The sequence below is a fragment of the Emys orbicularis genome, chromosome 3 (assembly GCF_028017835.1).
Source record: "Emys orbicularis isolate rEmyOrb1 chromosome 3, rEmyOrb1.hap1, whole genome shotgun sequence".
Lineage (NCBI taxonomy): Eukaryota > Metazoa > Chordata > Testudines > Emydidae > Emys > Emys orbicularis.
Genome location: NC_088685.1, coordinates 159,727,382 through 159,745,264, shown reverse-complemented (window position 1 = coordinate 159,745,264; position 17,883 = coordinate 159,727,382). Strand labels below are relative to the sequence as shown.

General features: G+C 45.1%; 1 protein-coding gene across 1 annotated transcript in view; it reads right to left on the bottom strand.

The window, feature by feature from the left end:
* The window catches only part of DNAH14 (dynein axonemal heavy chain 14), a 451,367-nt gene that overhangs the window by 28,037 nt on the left and 405,447 nt on the right, over window positions 1–17,883 (bottom strand). Inside the window, 3 exon segments of the mRNA XM_065401478.1 lie at window positions 10,506–10,733; window positions 14,717–14,819; window positions 17,558–17,768. Coding sequence (XP_065257550.1) covers window positions 10,506–10,733; window positions 14,717–14,819; window positions 17,558–17,768 — 542 coding nt within the window.

Sequence of the window (17,883 nt, the reverse complement as noted above, 5' to 3'; positions counted from 1 at the left end):
GGTGCTCCGGCCCCCTAATCATTTTTGTTGCCCTCCTCTGGACTCTTTCCAATTTTTCCACATCCTTCTTGTAGTGTGGGGCCCAAAACTGGACACAGTACTCCAGATGAGGCCTCACCAATGACGAATAGAGGGGAATGATCACGCCCCTCGATCTACTGGCAATGCTCCTACTTATACAGCCCAAAATGCTGTTAGCCTTCTTGGCAACAAGGGCACACTGTTGACTCATATCCAGCTTCTCGTCCACTGTAACCCCTAGGTCCTTTTCTACAGAACTGCTGCCTAACCACTTGGTCCCTAGTCTGTAGCAGTGCATGGGATTCTTCCGTCCTAAGTGCAGGACTCTGCACTTGTTCTTGTTGAACCTATCAGATTTCTTTTGGCCCAATCCTCTAATTTGTTTAGGTCCCCCTGTATCCTATCCCTACCCTCCAGCGTATCTACCACTCCTCCCAGTTTAATGTCACCTGCAAACTTGCTGAGGGTGCAATCCATGCCATCCTCCAGATCATTAATGAAGATATTGAACAAAAATGGCCCCAGGACCGACCCTTGGGGCACTCCGCTTGATACCGGCTGCCAACTAGACATGGAGCCATTGATCACTACCCGTTGAGCCCGATGATCTAGCCAGCTTTCTATCCACCTTATAGTCCATTCATCCAGCCCATGCTTCTTTAACTTGCTGGCAAGAATACTGTGGGAGACCGTATCAAAAGCTTTATCATTATCAGAACCTCATGATATATTTGAATCCTTCAAGAGCACCCTACTAGCTGCATACTAACTATAAAAACAGATTAAAATAAATAAAAGTTGACTCATCTTGTAACTGGATCTTCGAGATGTGTGTCCCTATTGGTGTGCCACTGTAGGTGTATTTGCACTTCCTGCGCCTCAGATCAGAGATTTTAGGTAGCAGTGTCCATTTGACTCTGCTCTCTCCCCGTCTTATGTCCTGCATCAGGGCTACATAGTGCTTTGCAGGCAAACCATCCTCAGTTCCTTCTCTATCTCAGAGCTCATTGGTAAGAACTCCAAAGCAGGCAGGAGGAGGGCAGGTAGTGGAGTACCCACAGGGACACACATTTTGAAGAACCACAGTTACTGCACAAGGTGAGTAACCTTATCTTCTTCGAGTAGTGTCCCTATAGGTGCTCCACTGCAGGTGACTCTGCAGCAGTGCCCCAATGGAGGAGTGGGGCTTAGGAATTGAGTCTAGAATTGAGGATAAGACAGTGGAGCCAAATATGGCGTTGGACATTGATTCTGTATAATGTTCAGTAAATGTATGAGCAGATGTCCAAGTCGCTGCTCTGCACATTTCTGTGACCGGAATGTTTTTGAGGAAGTCTATGGAAGTGGAGAGAGATCTGGAGTGTGTTCATCCTCTAGGAGGAAGCTGAATGTTGTGAGAACGATAGCAATAGGTAATGCAGTCTGATATCGATTTAGAGAGTCTTTGTTTAGCGATTGAGGATCCCTTAGATCTGTCTGCAGTGAAGAGAAATAGTCTGGGAGCTTTCCTGAAGGACTTAGTCCTATCCGAATAGAAGGCTAGTGCTCTCCTGACATCATGTGTGTAATGTCGCCTCCCTTTTGTCCCGGTGTGGTTTTGGAAAGAAAACTCACAAATGGATAAGCTGGTTTATATGGAAGTCTGAAGGTATTTTTGGTAGGAACTTGGGGTGCAGTCATAGTGTAACCTTGTCTTTGAAAAAGATTATAAATGGGGGGGGGGGAGTATGCCATTAGAGCCCCAATCTCTGCCACTCTCCGAGCAGAACTAATGGACACTAGGAATGTGGTTTTCATGAAGAGAGCTGATGGGCATGGGTTCAAAGGGAGGCCTTGTAAGGCACCTGAGGACAAGGTTGAGATCCCATGCTGATGTAGACCATTTGATTTGCGGGAAGAGGTTACTCATTCCCTTGAGAACCCTTCTTGTGAAAGGATGAGCAAAAACAGAACAACCTTCTATCTTATGATGGAAGACAGTGATGGCTGCGAGATGCACCTTTATGGAGTTTAGAGATAATCCTGACATCTTTAGTTCTAGGATGTAATCTCACACAAGTGGTAGTGGAGAGGATGTAGAAGTAGAAGTAATGTGTCTCAAGTCACCAGAGTTAGAATTGCTTCCACCTTTGAACATATATGTGAAAGTAGTTTGCTTCCTGCTATGTAACAGCATCACCTTTACATACTGGGAACAGGTCATTTCCAAGCTTTGGAACCATCAAAGGGCCATGCCTTGAGCTGGAGATTGGGGTGATGGACCTAGCCAGCATCCTGACAGAGGAAATGAGGAACAGGCTGGAGAGTGATTGGTTGGCACATCGCCAGTTGAGTAGGTAGGGAAATCTTTATCACTATAATTCTGTTGATTTTCTGATTCCACAATCCAAGGAGGAGAATGATGTGACACTCAAGAACTTGAATTAAGTGACTTACATGTATGCTCCATGTATTGTGGGGAACTCATCCTGAATGTTGTAGATACTGTGATCATGGGGGTCAATATGCCACAGTTGAGGATCTTATGGATGACACACATTCACCCAACTTGGAGAATACCAAGGAAAGTAATTAGGACTTAAATCTTTACATTCATAATAAAGCTAGTTTGTATTGCCTTTACTGTTATTGTTTTCTTGTTGCTGACTTGCTCTATTCTTCAGTGAAGGCCTCCTGCTGAAGTCTAAAGAGGAATCAGATGATGACAATCCTTTTATTGATGGGATAAGAAATGGTTACTCACCCTGTGCTGTAAATGTGGTTCTTCGAGATGTGTGTCCCTATGGGTGCTCCACTCTAGGTGACTATTGAGCAGTACCCGCTTCTGAATTGAATCCAGTACAGCAGAGAGTACAATCGAGCTGAATATCATGTCAGAGTGGAGTCATGGGTGATTGCATAGTGTTCAGAGAACGTACACACAGAAGCCCAAGTGGCAGCTTTACATATTTCGATGATTGGTACGTTATTAAGGAAGGCCGTGGAAGGGGCAATGGACCTTGTTGAATAGGTGCATATGAGCTAGGGTGGCTCAATGTTGTGAGATTGGTAACAGGAGCTAATGCAGTGTGAAATCCATTTGGAAAGTCTCTTGCTAGAGATTGCCAACCCATTTGATCTGTCTGCTATCAAGATGAATAACTTTTCGGTCTTTCTGAAGGGGTTTGTTCTGTCTAGATAGAAAGCTAGAGCTCTTCTGACATCCAGAATATGCAGTACTACATCCTGGGGGTTCAGATACGGTTTGGAGTAGAAGACAGGCAAGTGAATTGTCTGACTGAGGTGGAATGCAGAAGAGATCTTAGGTAAGAATTTGGTGTGAGGTTGAAGCATGACCTTGTCCTTAAAAAACACTGCGAAAGGGGGATATGCCATCAGGGCCTGTAGCTCACCAAACTGTCATGCCAACGTGATGGCTATCAGGAATGCTGTCTTTGTCAACATATGGAGTAGTGAACAAGAAGCCAGAGGTTCAAAGGAAGTCTTGTGAGGCATTTAAGGACCAGACTGAGGTCCCATATTGGAGATGGACGTTGGACCACTGGGTAGAGGTTTCCAAGCTCTTTGAGGAACCATCCTGTAGTTGGGAGGCTAAAGATGGAATAGCCCTGTATGGGGTGTGAAAGGCTCTGATGGCTACTAGGTGGGCTCTTATTGAGCTCATCAGTAAACCGGAAGTTTTTAGGGCTCAGGTGTAATCTAGTATATCTGGAAGTGATGCAGTCATTGGTGAATGCTGTCTATGGCCACACCAACTGACAAAATGTGTCCATTTCTGACAATACATGTAGCAAGTAGATTGTTTACCATTGTGTAGTAGCACTCCTTTTACATTGATTGAACAGGTTATCTCTACCCAGTGACCCCTCGCTTAATCACGCTTTGAGACGAAGAATCTTGAAATTGGGGTGAAGAATCGTCCCGCGGTTTTAGGAGAGGAGGTGGAGAGTGTGATGGTGCACCCGATAAGGCTTTATGGAAATATGCTTATGAATGTATGTGTGACATAACTGGAATGTTTTATATTACATATGCCATGTAACATATCTATGTAAAGGTTATGATCTACTGAATATATTCATCCTATTTGTATGCATATATCATTTTTGTATTCGAAGTTATGAATATTGGCTGTGTACTTGCTTGATTTTAACTAGCCTAGTAGAGCATTTGGTCAGCTTCTTGAGAAAGGAATGTACAAATTAAGTGCCCAATCAAGAACCACTTAAGCCAACAATGAACTCGAAGACGCCAATCCACATTGGAGCTTTCCCAGGAATGTGGCTTGGCTGGTAAGAAACTCAGTCATGCATGGACATGTGACTTGCCCATGTGACTCCAAAACTCCATCTTGGAGCTGGACTTTGCATAGGAGAGAGGAGGGGGTCTCCACCCACAAGAGCAAGTCTACTTAAATCCCTGGGAGACCCCTCCATTTTGTCTTCAGCTGGCTAAAGAGATAGCCTCTCCACCCCCAAGGATACCTGAAAGAAACTGGAACAAAGGACAGTAACTACAGGGGGTGTGAGTGATTGCTGGACCCAGACTAGAAGGAGACTAGTCTGTAAAAGGAAGCTTACTGGAATTCCTCTAAGGGTAAGGTTTTATCTGTATTCAGTTTTCTTAGACTTATTTTATTTTACTTGGTAATTCACTTTGTTCTGTCTGTTACTACTTGGAACCACTTAAATCCTTCTTTCTGTATTTAATAAAATCACTTTTTACTTATTAATTAACCCAGAGTATGTATTAATACCTTGGGGGTGGGGGGCAAACAGCTGTGCATATCTCTCTATCAGTGTTATAGAGGGCGAACAATTTATGAGTTTACCCTGTATAAGCTTTATACAGGGTAAAACAGATTTATTTGGGGTTTGGACCCCACTGGGAGTTGGGCATCTGGGTTTTATAGACAGGAACACTTCTTAAGTGGCTTTCAGTTAAGTCTGCAGCTTTGGGGCACGTGGTTCAGACTCTGGGTCGGTGTTGGAGCAGACTGGCATGTCTGGCTCTACAAGACAGGGTGCTGGAGTCCCAAGCTGGCAGGGAAAGCAGGGGCAGAAGTAGTCTTGGCGCATCAGTTGGCAGTTCCCAAGGGGGTTTCTGTGATCCAACCCATCACAGTGGCGTAGTCGAGCAGGGTCTGTGCACAGCTGATTGCTTTGAGATACTGGTAGTGATTTTAAGTGTGGTGCCTGGAGAACGGACAAAGTGGTTACTGGTTTGTTATTTTCTGTTTGCTTATTTCGGGTAAGGGCAATAGGGACAGAAAAGGAAGCAAAATAAGTAAGAGTGAAGATCAGAAAAATCTAGAACTACACAAGTTGCAAATTGCCCAGAAAGGCTGAACACTGGGCACTGGGAAAGTCTCTGTTAACTAAGAAGCCCCTGAGCTGAGTGCATCTCAGTTTCAGTGAAATGAAGATGGGTGTGGCCCAACCTCTGTGTCTGTGCTGAAGCTGACTGGCTCAACAAGACAGGGTGCTGGAGTCCCAAGCTGTCAGGGAAAGCAGGGGCAGAAGTAGTCTTGGCGCATCAGTTGGTAGTTCCCAAGGGGGTTTCTGTGATCCAACCTGTCACAGGGAGTGTTGTGGAGAATGATCGGACGGCATGTAGGAGGTAAGGAAACCACATTTGCCTGGGCCAAGTGGGGGTTATTAGGATAATTTGGCCTTGTTCTTTCTTTGTTTTGAGCAATGTTTTGCCTATTCAAGGAGTCAGAGGGAACACGTACAGTAGGCTGATGACCACTGAAGTTGAAAAGCATCCCTTAAGGACTGGCAACCCAATCTGCTTGTTTACTTCTGTGGTGAACAGATCTATTTGGAGGGTGCTCCATTGGTGGAATATGTGATATAATATGTTGGGATCTATTTCCCATTCATGGTCTTGGAAGAAGTGTCTGCTGAGTGCATCCACAGTAATATTCTGGATACCTGTGAGATAGGCCGCTGTGATACGTAATACGGTTTTATATGCTTCCAACTCTGACTGCCTTGGTGCAAAGGGATGGGGAACTTGCTCCCCCTGGAGGTTAATGTAAAATGTGCATGATATATTGTCCATCATTATTTTTATGTGCTTGCCTTTGATTAGCAGTAGGAATCAGAGACAGGCACATCTGACCGCCTTGAGATTGATATGTAGCATCATCTCCTTGCTTTGGATCATGTGAGTTTCTAGATGCGCTCCCCATCCTAACAGAGAGGCATCCATTGTTATAAGACCACTGGGGAAAGTTGTGTGAATGGAACTCCTGTGCACTCATTGTGATGGTTCTTCCACCAATTGAGAGATTGTTTCACAAAGGCAGGTATGGAAAGAAGCCTATGCAGACTGTGTCTGGTGAGCAAGTAAACGGTTCTGAGCCATCCTTGGAGGCAATGCATTCGAAGTTTGGTGTACTGTGTCATGAAGTTGGTGGTTGATGTGATTCAGTAATTGAATGCAGTTCCTGACCATGGTTTGTGGACTGAGTTGAATCGTGTTTGCTATGTTGGCGAGGGCTACGAACCTGTGTTGAGAAAGGTAGGCTCTTGCCATAACTGAATTGTGCCCCTATGAATTTTGGGCTCTGTTCCAGGGTCAATGTTGATTTTTGTATATTCAGTTGTAGACCCAATTAGAGGAAGAGACCTTTCTTGTGGAGTTTCTTTCTTGTGCTACCACTGATATAATCTTCGAAAAAACTGCTGGGGCAGATGCTAGGCTGAAGGGGAGCACTCAATATTGGAAGTAATCCTGGCCAATAACAAAGTGGAGGAACCATTTGTGGGATGGATGGATGGATGGATGGAATGATGGATGGATAGTGATGTGGAAATATGCATTGTTGCTAACAGTCTTTGTGCCTTCAATTTGTAATTTCAAAGTGTAACAGGGGCAGACTCACCTCTCGTGAGCACCGCATGGCCGAGTGCATGTGGTTGCACACTCACTTTCTCTCTTTGGTGGGTCTTCGGTGACTCAGCCCTTTGGCCAAATCATATACAGTCTGTCTACAGGGGCCTCTTTCAGTGCCCTCTGTAATGCTTCTCTCAGTTTGTCCCTGCTCCGGAATACAGCAGTGCTTCAGGGCTCCTTCCCTGAAGGCAATGTGTTCGTCCTCTCAGGGCCTTTCTGGCCCCAGCTCTTCAGCTGGGCCACTGCAGTTCAGTTTCCCCTTTGGGGTGCCTCAAAGTCCAAGCCACTTCCCTCAGTGACTAATGGGGAGGTTGGGGGGACCCAGGCCCGCCCACTACTCTGGGTCCCAACCCAGGGACCCTGTAGATAGCAGCTGTCACTGTGTCCCTTTATCTAAATTGCACTGCTGCTCTAATTCCCTGGGCCACTTCCCCATGGCATCTTCACCCTTACTTCAGGGCCTTGTCCTGATGGAATCCCTGCAACCGGCTTAGGGCTCCTTCTCGCTCTCCCCAGCTTCTGGCAGAACCACCTCATCTGAGTTCCTGCAGCTCCCTCAGCCAGCCACACACCATCCAGGCCTCTCGAGCTCTATCAAGGAACTGAACTTGCGCTGGCCCTGCAGCTCTTCTTATAGTAGCCTGCTGGGCCCTGATTAGCTGCTTCCCTCACAGACTCTCTAGGCAGGTTGGAGGACCTCTCTACTGCCCTTTTCTGGGGCGGGTGTGGCAGGGCCACAAGGCCTCCAGCAGGGGGCCTCAAAGCCTAGTCCACCCCATCACACTAAGCCAACAGTGTCTTGAAGGTTGAGGGCTGAAAACCAATCCCCTTGCTCTAGTGAAGGAATTATTGCTGCAAGCATCACTATTTTGAATTTCCGTACCTTCACATAGGTAGTATCATATCTAGGATAGGTATCCAACCTCCACTCTTTTTGGTACCAGGAAGTACCTTGAATAAACTCCCTTCCCTCTGTGCTGCATGGGGACTGGTTCTAGAGCGCCCAAACATAAGACAGTGTCTATTTCTTGGCGAAGCATGCTGTCATTAGAGAGGTCCCTGAAGAGGGATGGAGAAGGGGGAAGTGAAGTTAAATTAAGTGTATTGAATAATCTGTGGAAACGATCTCCAAGACCCACTTGTCTAGAGTGATTAACTCCCAGGCTCGCCTAAAGTGGTGAAGGTGTTGGCCGAAGGAAGGAAGGCTGGTGAACTGGTGCAGAGGAGAGGATGAGGATTGTAGTTCACACTCTCAACAGACACAACAAAATTGCTGTTTGGAAGTGGATGGGTGTGAGGCAGAAGGCTGAGAAGTGGATAGTTTCCTTCTCTGAAACCTCTGCCTTCTTAGGTGTGGTTCATATCATAGGCGCCAACTCCCTATGCGCTCTGGGACGGGAGCATTCACAGGGAAAAAATGGTGGGTGCAGAGCACCCACTGGCGGCCCCCCATCAGCTCTCTCCCCCAGCACCTTCCGCCCGCCAGCGGAAGCCCCGCGGTCAGATCAGCGCCTCCCCCTCCCTCCCTCCCTGCGCCTCCCGCCTACCACTGTTTTGCAGTGTGCAGGCAGGAAGCTGGGAGGGGGGGGAGGAGCGAGGACGTGGCACGCTTGGGGGAGGGGGCGGAACTGGGCGGGAAGAGGTGGGGCGGGGGTTGAGCGGGGGGAAGAGGCAGGGCAGGGGTGGAGCAGGAAGAGGCAGAGCTTCGGTGGGGCCTTGGGGGAAAGGTGGAGTGGGGGTGGGGCCTGGGGTCAAGCACTCCCCAGCATTTTGAAAACTCGGCACCTGTGGTTCATTTGCCCTCTGAGGGAGGAGGAATTGGATTGGGTGGGATCTCTGTGCTGTCTGGGACTTGCCGAGTTTTCTCTTGTATGAAGGGGGTATAAATGCCAAGAGAATGCAAAGTCACTCTGGAATCCTTCAATATTCACAGAGGCTCATCCATCAAATCCGTGAACAATTTAGAACCATTGAAGGGAAGTTCCTTGACCATGGTTTGAACCTTCTAAGGGAAACCAGAGAGCTGGAGCCAGGAGGCTCTTCTCATTACCATTGCTGTGGCAACTGAACGAGTGGCGGTGTCAGCAGCATCGAGGGAGGCTTGCAACATTGTTCTGGCCAATAGCTAGGTCTCTGCCACAATCACTTGAAACTGCTCCCTGTGTTCTGCCAATAGGTGGTCGACAAAGGAGGTGAGTTTGGTATAGCTGATGTGGTTATATTTTGCCATCAAGGCCTGATAATTGGCAATTCTGAACTGAAGAGAGGCCAAGGAGTAAGACTTTCTCCCTAATAGGTCCAGGCACTTGTGATCTTTATCATGAGGTGTTTACCATGGTGCTGCCTACCACATTCCTTCACCACATCTACTATCAGGGAGTTAAGTGAGAGGTGGGAAAATAAAAACTCTGAGTCCTTTGCTGAGACGTAGTACTTCTTGTCTGCTCTTTTACATGTAGGGGGAATGGAAGCTAGTGTTTGCCAAACAATCTTTGCTGGATCTAAAAGAGCCTCATTAACAGGTAAGGCTATATAGGCCTCTGAAGGTGGTGGGTATCAAGCTGCTTATGATGAAGCTCAGTAACCTCCTTTTAGTTTGGACTAATTCAGTCTCCCTTTTGTACTGTTTCCCATCAACATTTGTTATTATTTGTTATTGTGAAATCTTATGAACTTTCACATACTTTTTACAGTTGAGTCCACAATTAGGGTAAATTGGTAGGTTCAATTATCATAATAGAGCTCAGCGCTATTGTATCTAAACTAAAAACCTACTGCCTGAGGATAAAAAACAAAATTAAAATGTACCTTTTTAAAAACTAGAGTAACAGTAACGCTAGTGAATACTAAGTTCCAATTACTAAAAAGTAACATCCTATCTAAGCAACAAAGAACTATAAAAGGGATATTGATGTTGTTCCATCTGCTCTGCCTAGGGTGGTTGCAAAGAACTGAGTGGAAATTAGGGTCTCAGGCTCTTTATACCCTTGGGAAGGGTATGCGGAGTGTGAATGCGACCCCTATTACACACTGCTAGTGAAAATGTTGCAAACTATTGTGCTGGGGTGCCCAACACACCACGAGTGGGATCCACATGTGCAGTGATCAAAGAAGAACAATTACCTGCTGGTTTCAGGAATTATGGAGTCTTTGTTTCTCCACAGAGTTTTCATGATCTCCTGCACTAGTGGTATTAGAAGGGATATGGGGTACCCTTCCTGTATTCTAGGGAAAAATGATACATGGTGGTCTTCCATAATCTTCTCTTTTTCAGACACATTTATAAATACTTCGTGATCACTGGGTTCTTCCCAGGCCTGACCCTGGAGTGTTTACTTTTTATTTTAAACTTATTGGGATTTTGTCTCCCAGAAACTGAATAGTTCCTGGGAGTCAAACTTAGAATCAAAGTACAGTATAAGCTAGGCATGGGCGTGAGACACTGAATTTGTGTACTTGGGAGATCAGACTAGGTGTTCCAGTTCAGACCCATCTCTAGTGTAAGCATTCATGAACCTGGGAATCAGAGTTCCAGATAACTTTTTATTTGTTTCATTGTGGTTTTTTTGCAAAGTACTTACTTCTAAATCGGAAGAGTTAAATTCATATGGAACATTCCAGCCCAAAGCTCCATATTTTTTTCTTTCATGGACTACAGCATTGAAGAAACACAGGCTGAACACCAGCTTCTTCCATGATAAGCCACATTCAACCTTGTTGAAGATAATTTCCGTTACCTCTCCGCTGCCACTGTATCCAAATGTCTGAAGTAATTTTCCCTTCAGACCCTGAGGTGGTTCTATTGCCATCTTTAAAAAAGAAAAGAGGGAAACAAGGCAAGTGTATTACTATTATATTTTCTGAATAATATGCTGCAGGCAGATGGATGAGAGCAAAACAAATCTAACAAAACCCTTTTACTTTTTTTTTTAGTGGATTAGTTATTGAATTGGATATGATCAATCGGAAAGAGAGAGAGATTACTTACAAGTAACTGTTGTTCTTGGAAAGTGTCGTCCCTCACACTTATGAGATATAATGCTCCTTGTGTTGAACTGTGGAATTTTATTAGTGATCAATATTCATTGGTGCTAGTCATCTGACCCCCATAAGGATCCATAAGACTTGAACCACGATCCTCAGGTCCCCAAGCAACCTTCGTATTTTGGCTACCATCTGGCGACTTGCTAGTAACTGGTGGGCTCAGTGGCTAATGGAACCCTAGCTCCACCAGAGGCATCGGCAATCGAAGTCCTGATTGGATGAGTGCCCGGCCCCACCTATTGGTCTGGCTGTGTTATTTAAACCAGAAGCAGACACAGGAAGTTATCTGTGCAACTGGGTAGTTGCTACATTGAACCCTGCCTTCTTGCCTGACTCCTCAGCCATGCTTTCCTGCCTTGTCCCTGGTTCCTGCTTCCCTGTCTGCTCCTGATTCTGGTTTTCCTGACCTAGTTCTTGCTTTCCTGCCTTGTTCCTGATCCATGCCCCAGTCTTTGATTCTGACTTCCACCTCTGATTCTGACCCTTGACTTGTTTTACTGACTCCTAACTCTGACTCGTAGTTCTGACTGGCCAAACCCTTCATGCTACCCGTTCAACCCCTGCTCCCCCTGTGGAGGATTCCAAGGGTATAAAAGAGGGTGTGGCTCCAACCACCCTTCAATTCCTTTGCTACTTTTGGAATTCTTTACCTGAGACTCCAAAGAAAAGGGGAAGGTGAGTAGGGAGCGTGAATATACAGAAGCAAAACTCTCAAAGAACAACAGTTTCTGGTAAGTAACCTCTCTTTCTTCTTCAAATGGCCTCCATATATTCCCTCTTGTGAGAGATTAGCAAGATGTATAACCCCGGAGGAAGTTGGGCTGATAAGTCTAGGTGAACAAGGACTACAAACTGCCAACATGAGCATCAGCTGTAGATTGCAATACAAGAGAATGTTGGAAGTGATTATAATTTAATTCTCCCACATCAGACCTCAGCAAAAGACATTTTTATTTCAATATATTTACATACAGGGCTTCAAGCAACAGCCGTGCAAATTCTACAAAAAAGATAGAAGGCCTGCAATGGATGTATCAACAATACTGAGACCTCAGGTCAATTGCGGGGAATCCAGGGACTTAGGCACTTCATTAATTGTGCGGGAACCTCACTGCTAATAGATCAACCCAGAGGGATCCAGGTGCTTTGATGCTACATCAACAATATTGGGACATCAGCATCAAATTAGGCTGACCCTGAGAAATCCAGGGAACCTTAGCACACATCAAGGGTGCTGGAATTAGACTGACCCAGAGGAATACAGGGACTTTGACACCGCAACAAGGATGCTGACCTTGGTGATGAATAGGTCAATCTGGAGGGATCAGGAGACTTTGGCAGCATGTCAACTGTGTTGGTATCTCAGTACTGAATTAGACCCAGAGGGATCCAGGGACCTCGGTGCTGATTGGCACCAGGACCTTGGCATGGGGCTCACCCAGATAAGATCACGGAGATGGGCGTGGCTTAAGCCAGGGACACAGCCACTTTAGGTTAATGGATGGCCAAAATTGATGCTGGATTTACACATTGCCAGACTTAGTCAACTGGGCCTGAGGATCCTCCCCTGTCAGTAGGAGAGTTTGAGGTGGCCCTCCCACTCCTGCGGGTCATCCAGATGATACCTGTGCCCCTTGGGTACCATTTATTCTTTATTCTTCAAACTGAAGAAACCTGTGCTGTTAATCTAACTGACTAAAAAGAAAATAGTCACAAAGGACAGAATCAAAAGAAAGAAAAAGATGAGGAAAGCATCACACACACTATGTGATTCAGGGTCACTGCACCTTCAGCAGTTAAAAAAGAACTGAAGGGCATCTGAGACCACTCCCCCATCCATGGATGCCATTCACTAGAAAAAGTCTGCAACATGATGCCAGGGGTGCTGAATCCCACAAGTGGGAATAGAGAGGACACTTGAAGAAATCTAGATTTCATTAATGGCTGACTACAACTATCCTTCTGAAAACCATTGGGTTAGACACTACTATTTTCACCATTTTTGCATAAGCGGGGCACTTTTTCTGAAAACATTACACAATATTCTGTAGGATATAATGTAAATAAACAACTCATTAGTTTTCAATTACACTGCTTCTGAAGAAATATTTTAAAATAAACAATTCATATAAACATATAATAATATATACATATTTTCTGAAATGTGAGTATCAATATTCAGCAGAGATTATTTTGTTTTTGCCATCATGGTGGTCATGTGGTCATAAATTTAGGAATTAAAGTGGAACTATTAATCCTTGAGCAGGTGGAAATAAACCATGGAAGTGTTAAATTTGGGCCTAATTACTCAGAGTAATATATGAAGAACTACTGCACTTTATAAAAATTTCTGCTGTGGGATCTCTGCCATTGAACAACCACCACTTTTGGGAAGAAGAACAGCTGTTATGTTGCCCTAACAGGAAACCCAAGTAAATTTATCTGCAGTACTGAGGACCTGATTTTTTAGCTGATAGTCTTCTGAAAAGTGAATGTGACGTGAAGCTTAATCTCTTGCTCTGAGCAGGAGCTGAGGGCATTATGGAGGCTGCATCTGGGGGATGGACCACCTTGCATTCTTCTCAAATAGCCTCCTCTAGCTGACCCATCAGCACCATCCAGCTCTTCTTAGCCACAAGAATGAGCAAACCTAATGGCCTTAAAGGATGTGTATATATAAAATGATGTATTCCCAGAAAATCACTCAAATTAAAAGAGTGGAAAATGGAGCACTCATCCACCAAGAAAAGATGAGACCATAAAAATTCTATTTATTTCTTCAAGGGAAATAAGAGACTAAAGTGTTTTATTCATGAGGTCATCTTCTCCTAGAGCACATTCATTTTATTTCATTGCTACAACATATACTTGTATCAAACTCTTGAACATTTAAAAAACAAATCCAGGATGTTTGAATTCTAACTTTTTCTTGTTACTGCAAGAATAACATTCAGCTCACTTGGGGGAGGGGAATAAATCTTCAGTCATCAGACAGGTTTCTACTAAGCCAAGTAGTCTTTATAAATGTCTCCTTTTTCATATGGAGAAACAAGGCCATCTAGTTCAGAGTAGAATTGGGCTTTAGGTGGGGAGACTGGAGGAACTGGAGTTGAGTTCCCTCATGAAGGTTGGGTGGTGGAGTGCAGAATTTTGGTTTGGCTCTGTTTCTTGTTAAGATAATATTAATATTAGAATGAGAAATTTGAAATATTCAAATTGGGTATTTACAGCCAAAACCACAGCAACTTTCTGACTGTGGTGTTTTAGCAAATTATATCAACCCTTATTCATAGGCGCCAGGTTAGTATAATTTTTGGTAGTGCCCAGAATGGGTCCAAGCAGAGCCGTCCTGCTTTGGGGTGCCACACACTTCGGGGGGACATGGGGTCCAGGGTGGCCTAAGGGGTTAGCGGGGGAGGGGGACACTTGCGCTGGCAGCAGCGAGCGGCCCGGCCCCAGCCTGCCCCTGGCGTTGCTTGGGGGGGGGGGCGCAGAAGCAGGAAAGAGGCGGGGCAGGGGCTTGAGGGAAGGGGTGGAGCGGGGGAGGGAAGGGGCAGAGCGGGGCTGGCTGGGGCCGGGTTGCTCGCTGCTGCTGGCCCCAGGCTAACACCCCAGGACCCCCGCTAATCCCTCGGGGTGAAGGGCCCCCTGGGGTGTTTGCCCCGGTCCATCCTATGGACAGGATGGTTCTGAAAATATAAGCCCAAACATTGGTGGAGCCCATACAACTCGCCGCCTATGCCCTTACCTTAAAACCTTTCTGCAGGATAGGTATGGGGAAAGAAGGATCAGGTGTGGAACTTAACCATAGTCTAAACTGAGGATCCATGTTTATGTTTGGCTGGGTAAATCTGTAAAGACAGGTAGTTTGGTAACGTAATTATTATTCTACCAAATATATAAGGCAAGATGCAAACTTTTAATAATCAAATTTCATTACCATTTGCTCAAGTAATTTAAATGAAACAACCTGGACAGAAATAATGTGATTTCTCCAGCTTTTGTCTTACTCTTCAAAGTAGTAAGCCTAGAAAGAGAGCTCGTGGGTCTTGCAAAAGAGAATCTGAATGTTCACATCATGGTCCAGTTCAGAAACGTGATGCTGTCCACTCACATTAGAACCTCTAATCATGTACTATAAGACTGGGAATTGTCATTCCTACCTGGTAGCTAAGTACTGGGGGTTGCCAGGGTCAGAAAATACTCAGCTGCATTCCAAGTGAGTGGTGCAGTGGGTAGAGGAGAGAATTCAACAGCCCAACAGGTTCACAGATGCAAGGTGGATCCCCTTTCACTAATCTCTGGCAGCAAACCCCACAGCCCCTACCTTTTGTTCACGGATATACTGGGTGGTGATCTTCCCTTTTCAGATATTGTGGGTGAACTCATCACTCACTTCTGACAATGGATGGCAACTTCAGCCTATCTGCTCATGCCACGAGGGGCCCTCCCTGGTCAGACTGATCTCTAGGGTGGTAATGGGGGACAGTTCTCTTGCCTTCAGGGATAAGAGTACCGGTGGGCAGCAATAGCAGCAACAGCTGTATTCCACTGAGCCTCCACTGAGGTCCAGATCAGGAGCTGCTAGCTAAAATCCAGGAGTTGTACCCTTTCCCCAGAACTCAGCATATGGTGGAACAGTGCAGACACCAATAGCTTTGACAAATCAGAAGCCTATGTGGTTTTCTGAGCATGATAAGTCCAACAATTATGATTGCAGACTAGAGGATTCTCTGTGTCTGGGAAAAGTGAGAGAAAGAAGGACTGTGAATTGGTAGTGGGTATTGTTCACCACAAACCTGTGGGGCTGAGTGATTGCGATATGAAAATATGTGTCCTTCAAGTCGAGGTCGCCATATCAGTCTGCTGGATCCAGTGAGAGGATGATGGAGGCCAAAGAGAGCATGCAGAACTTGAGTTTCTTCATGAACTTGTTGAGTTCTCGCATGTCCAAGATGGGCCTGAGGCCGCCTTTGGCTTTCGGTATTTGGAAATACCAGAAATAGAAGCCCTTGCCCTTCTGCTCCTGAGGAACCTCTTCCACTGCCCCTAGTGATAAGAGCGAGTGCACCTCCCGTATAAGGAGTTGCTCGTGAGAGGAGTCTCTGAAGAGGGACGGGGAAGGGGGGTGGAAGGATGGGAGGGCACAGAATAGGATGGAGTATCCCCTCTCTACTGTGTGGAGCACCCAGCGGTCCGAAGTAATACGGGACCATGCACGGTAGATACTTCCTGGGAGGTTCATAGGCTCTCTGGCAGTAAAAGGGCGGAGAAGCAGGCTCTTGCTTATAAGGAGGTGGTTTGGAGTGCCTTCTCCAAGGTGCTGAGGTGTATATACTCAGGGAGTGGAGGGTTGCATGAGAGTCCTGAAGGACTGTAGCAACTCATCCATTTTGTCACTGTACATGTTGTTAACCTCAAAGGGGAGATCCTCCATGGTAGGAATTTCCATGGGGAACCCAGAGAATTGAAGTCATGAAGCTTATCTCATTGCAACCAAAGTCACCATGCAATACTGAAGCTTGGAGGGACAATCAAGCTATCAGCTTGTCCACTCACTCAGGCAATGGTCTGCAATTGTGTTTTAGGTTCCTGGAGCAGTTTGTTTCTGAACTCAGAAAACGTATTATAATTAATAAAATCATATTTGGAATTGAGGTCTGATCATTCACAATGCAGAACTGTAGGTTAGCTGAGATAAAACTCTTCCTATTGAAGTAGTCTAATCTTTTGGTGTCCTTGTTGGAGGGAGTAGAGCTAGGTTGGTGCAGTCTGTTACATTCAGTGACAGGCTGAATTTCTCTGACAGAGAGAATTTAGAAATGGAAGTAGCTAAGGAGTACTTTTTGGGAGCTGGAACCATGGAGGAAGTTGTGGCACTCCCATTCACCAGAGCAGGTCCAGTAGAAGAATATTTGGATCCAGGCAGATCTTGTTTGTCCAGGACCAAGTATAGGCTTGTCTATACTTTAAATAAGCCTCCCTTGCTTTTGAGTTCTTTTGGAAAAAGACCAACAAATAGAGCATTTGTTGGTAATATACCACTCACTCAGACAAAATAGGCATCTAATATGCCTGTCATTGAAGGGTATAGCCACCTGGCATGAAACCTGGTGATTTTTGCTCAGCCATAAGGTCTGAAGCCTGGTACCGGGTAACTAAAAGACAGAGTAAAAACTACGCAGAATGGAAACCTATCATAAACTACTGTATCCACACTAAAAGCAACTATATACAAAATGATTGTATTAACAATCACAAATGGGCAAGAGACAAATACTGTCCTCAGTTATGTCTCTTAGTCCTGGGTGGTATGAAGGAACCAAGAGTAGGTTGGCGTGGCTCTCCTCTTTATGCCCTTTGGAGAGGAGAATAAGGGCACTCAGGTTGTAGGAACTGCCCAATAGATATTGCTAGCCAAGAGTAGAATATATAAACACTCAAAGAAGAAAACTTTTTCCAGTTCCTCTTCGGAGACTTTATTCATACCTCTTGTGTTAAAAAGATTGATATTTGCATTTATATTGATTGCTTCAGATTTGGCTGGGTTAAACTTAATTTATATTTTGAATATAAATAAAACACTTACGAATCAACAATTGTACAAAGCCTGGGCATAAATGATGCAGCAAGATGGCAGTTTTGGAGGAAAACCCATTGTCCACTCAACAGCTGTGCTTTATGTATCAAATCTTCAGCTTTGCTTCCCTGACCACGTCCCAAAGAAACCATTTTCACATGCTGTGTGGTTCCTTTTATTTCCTGTGCAAGGCGCAGAAGGTGAGCTGCTGGGTCTATTCCTGTGTAACAACATGGAATTGATTTATTTATGCGGCTACAGCAGCCAAAAATTATCTTTAGAGTTACATATTTGAAAATGTGTCATCTTTAATTACCTCACCTGTAAGAATAGTA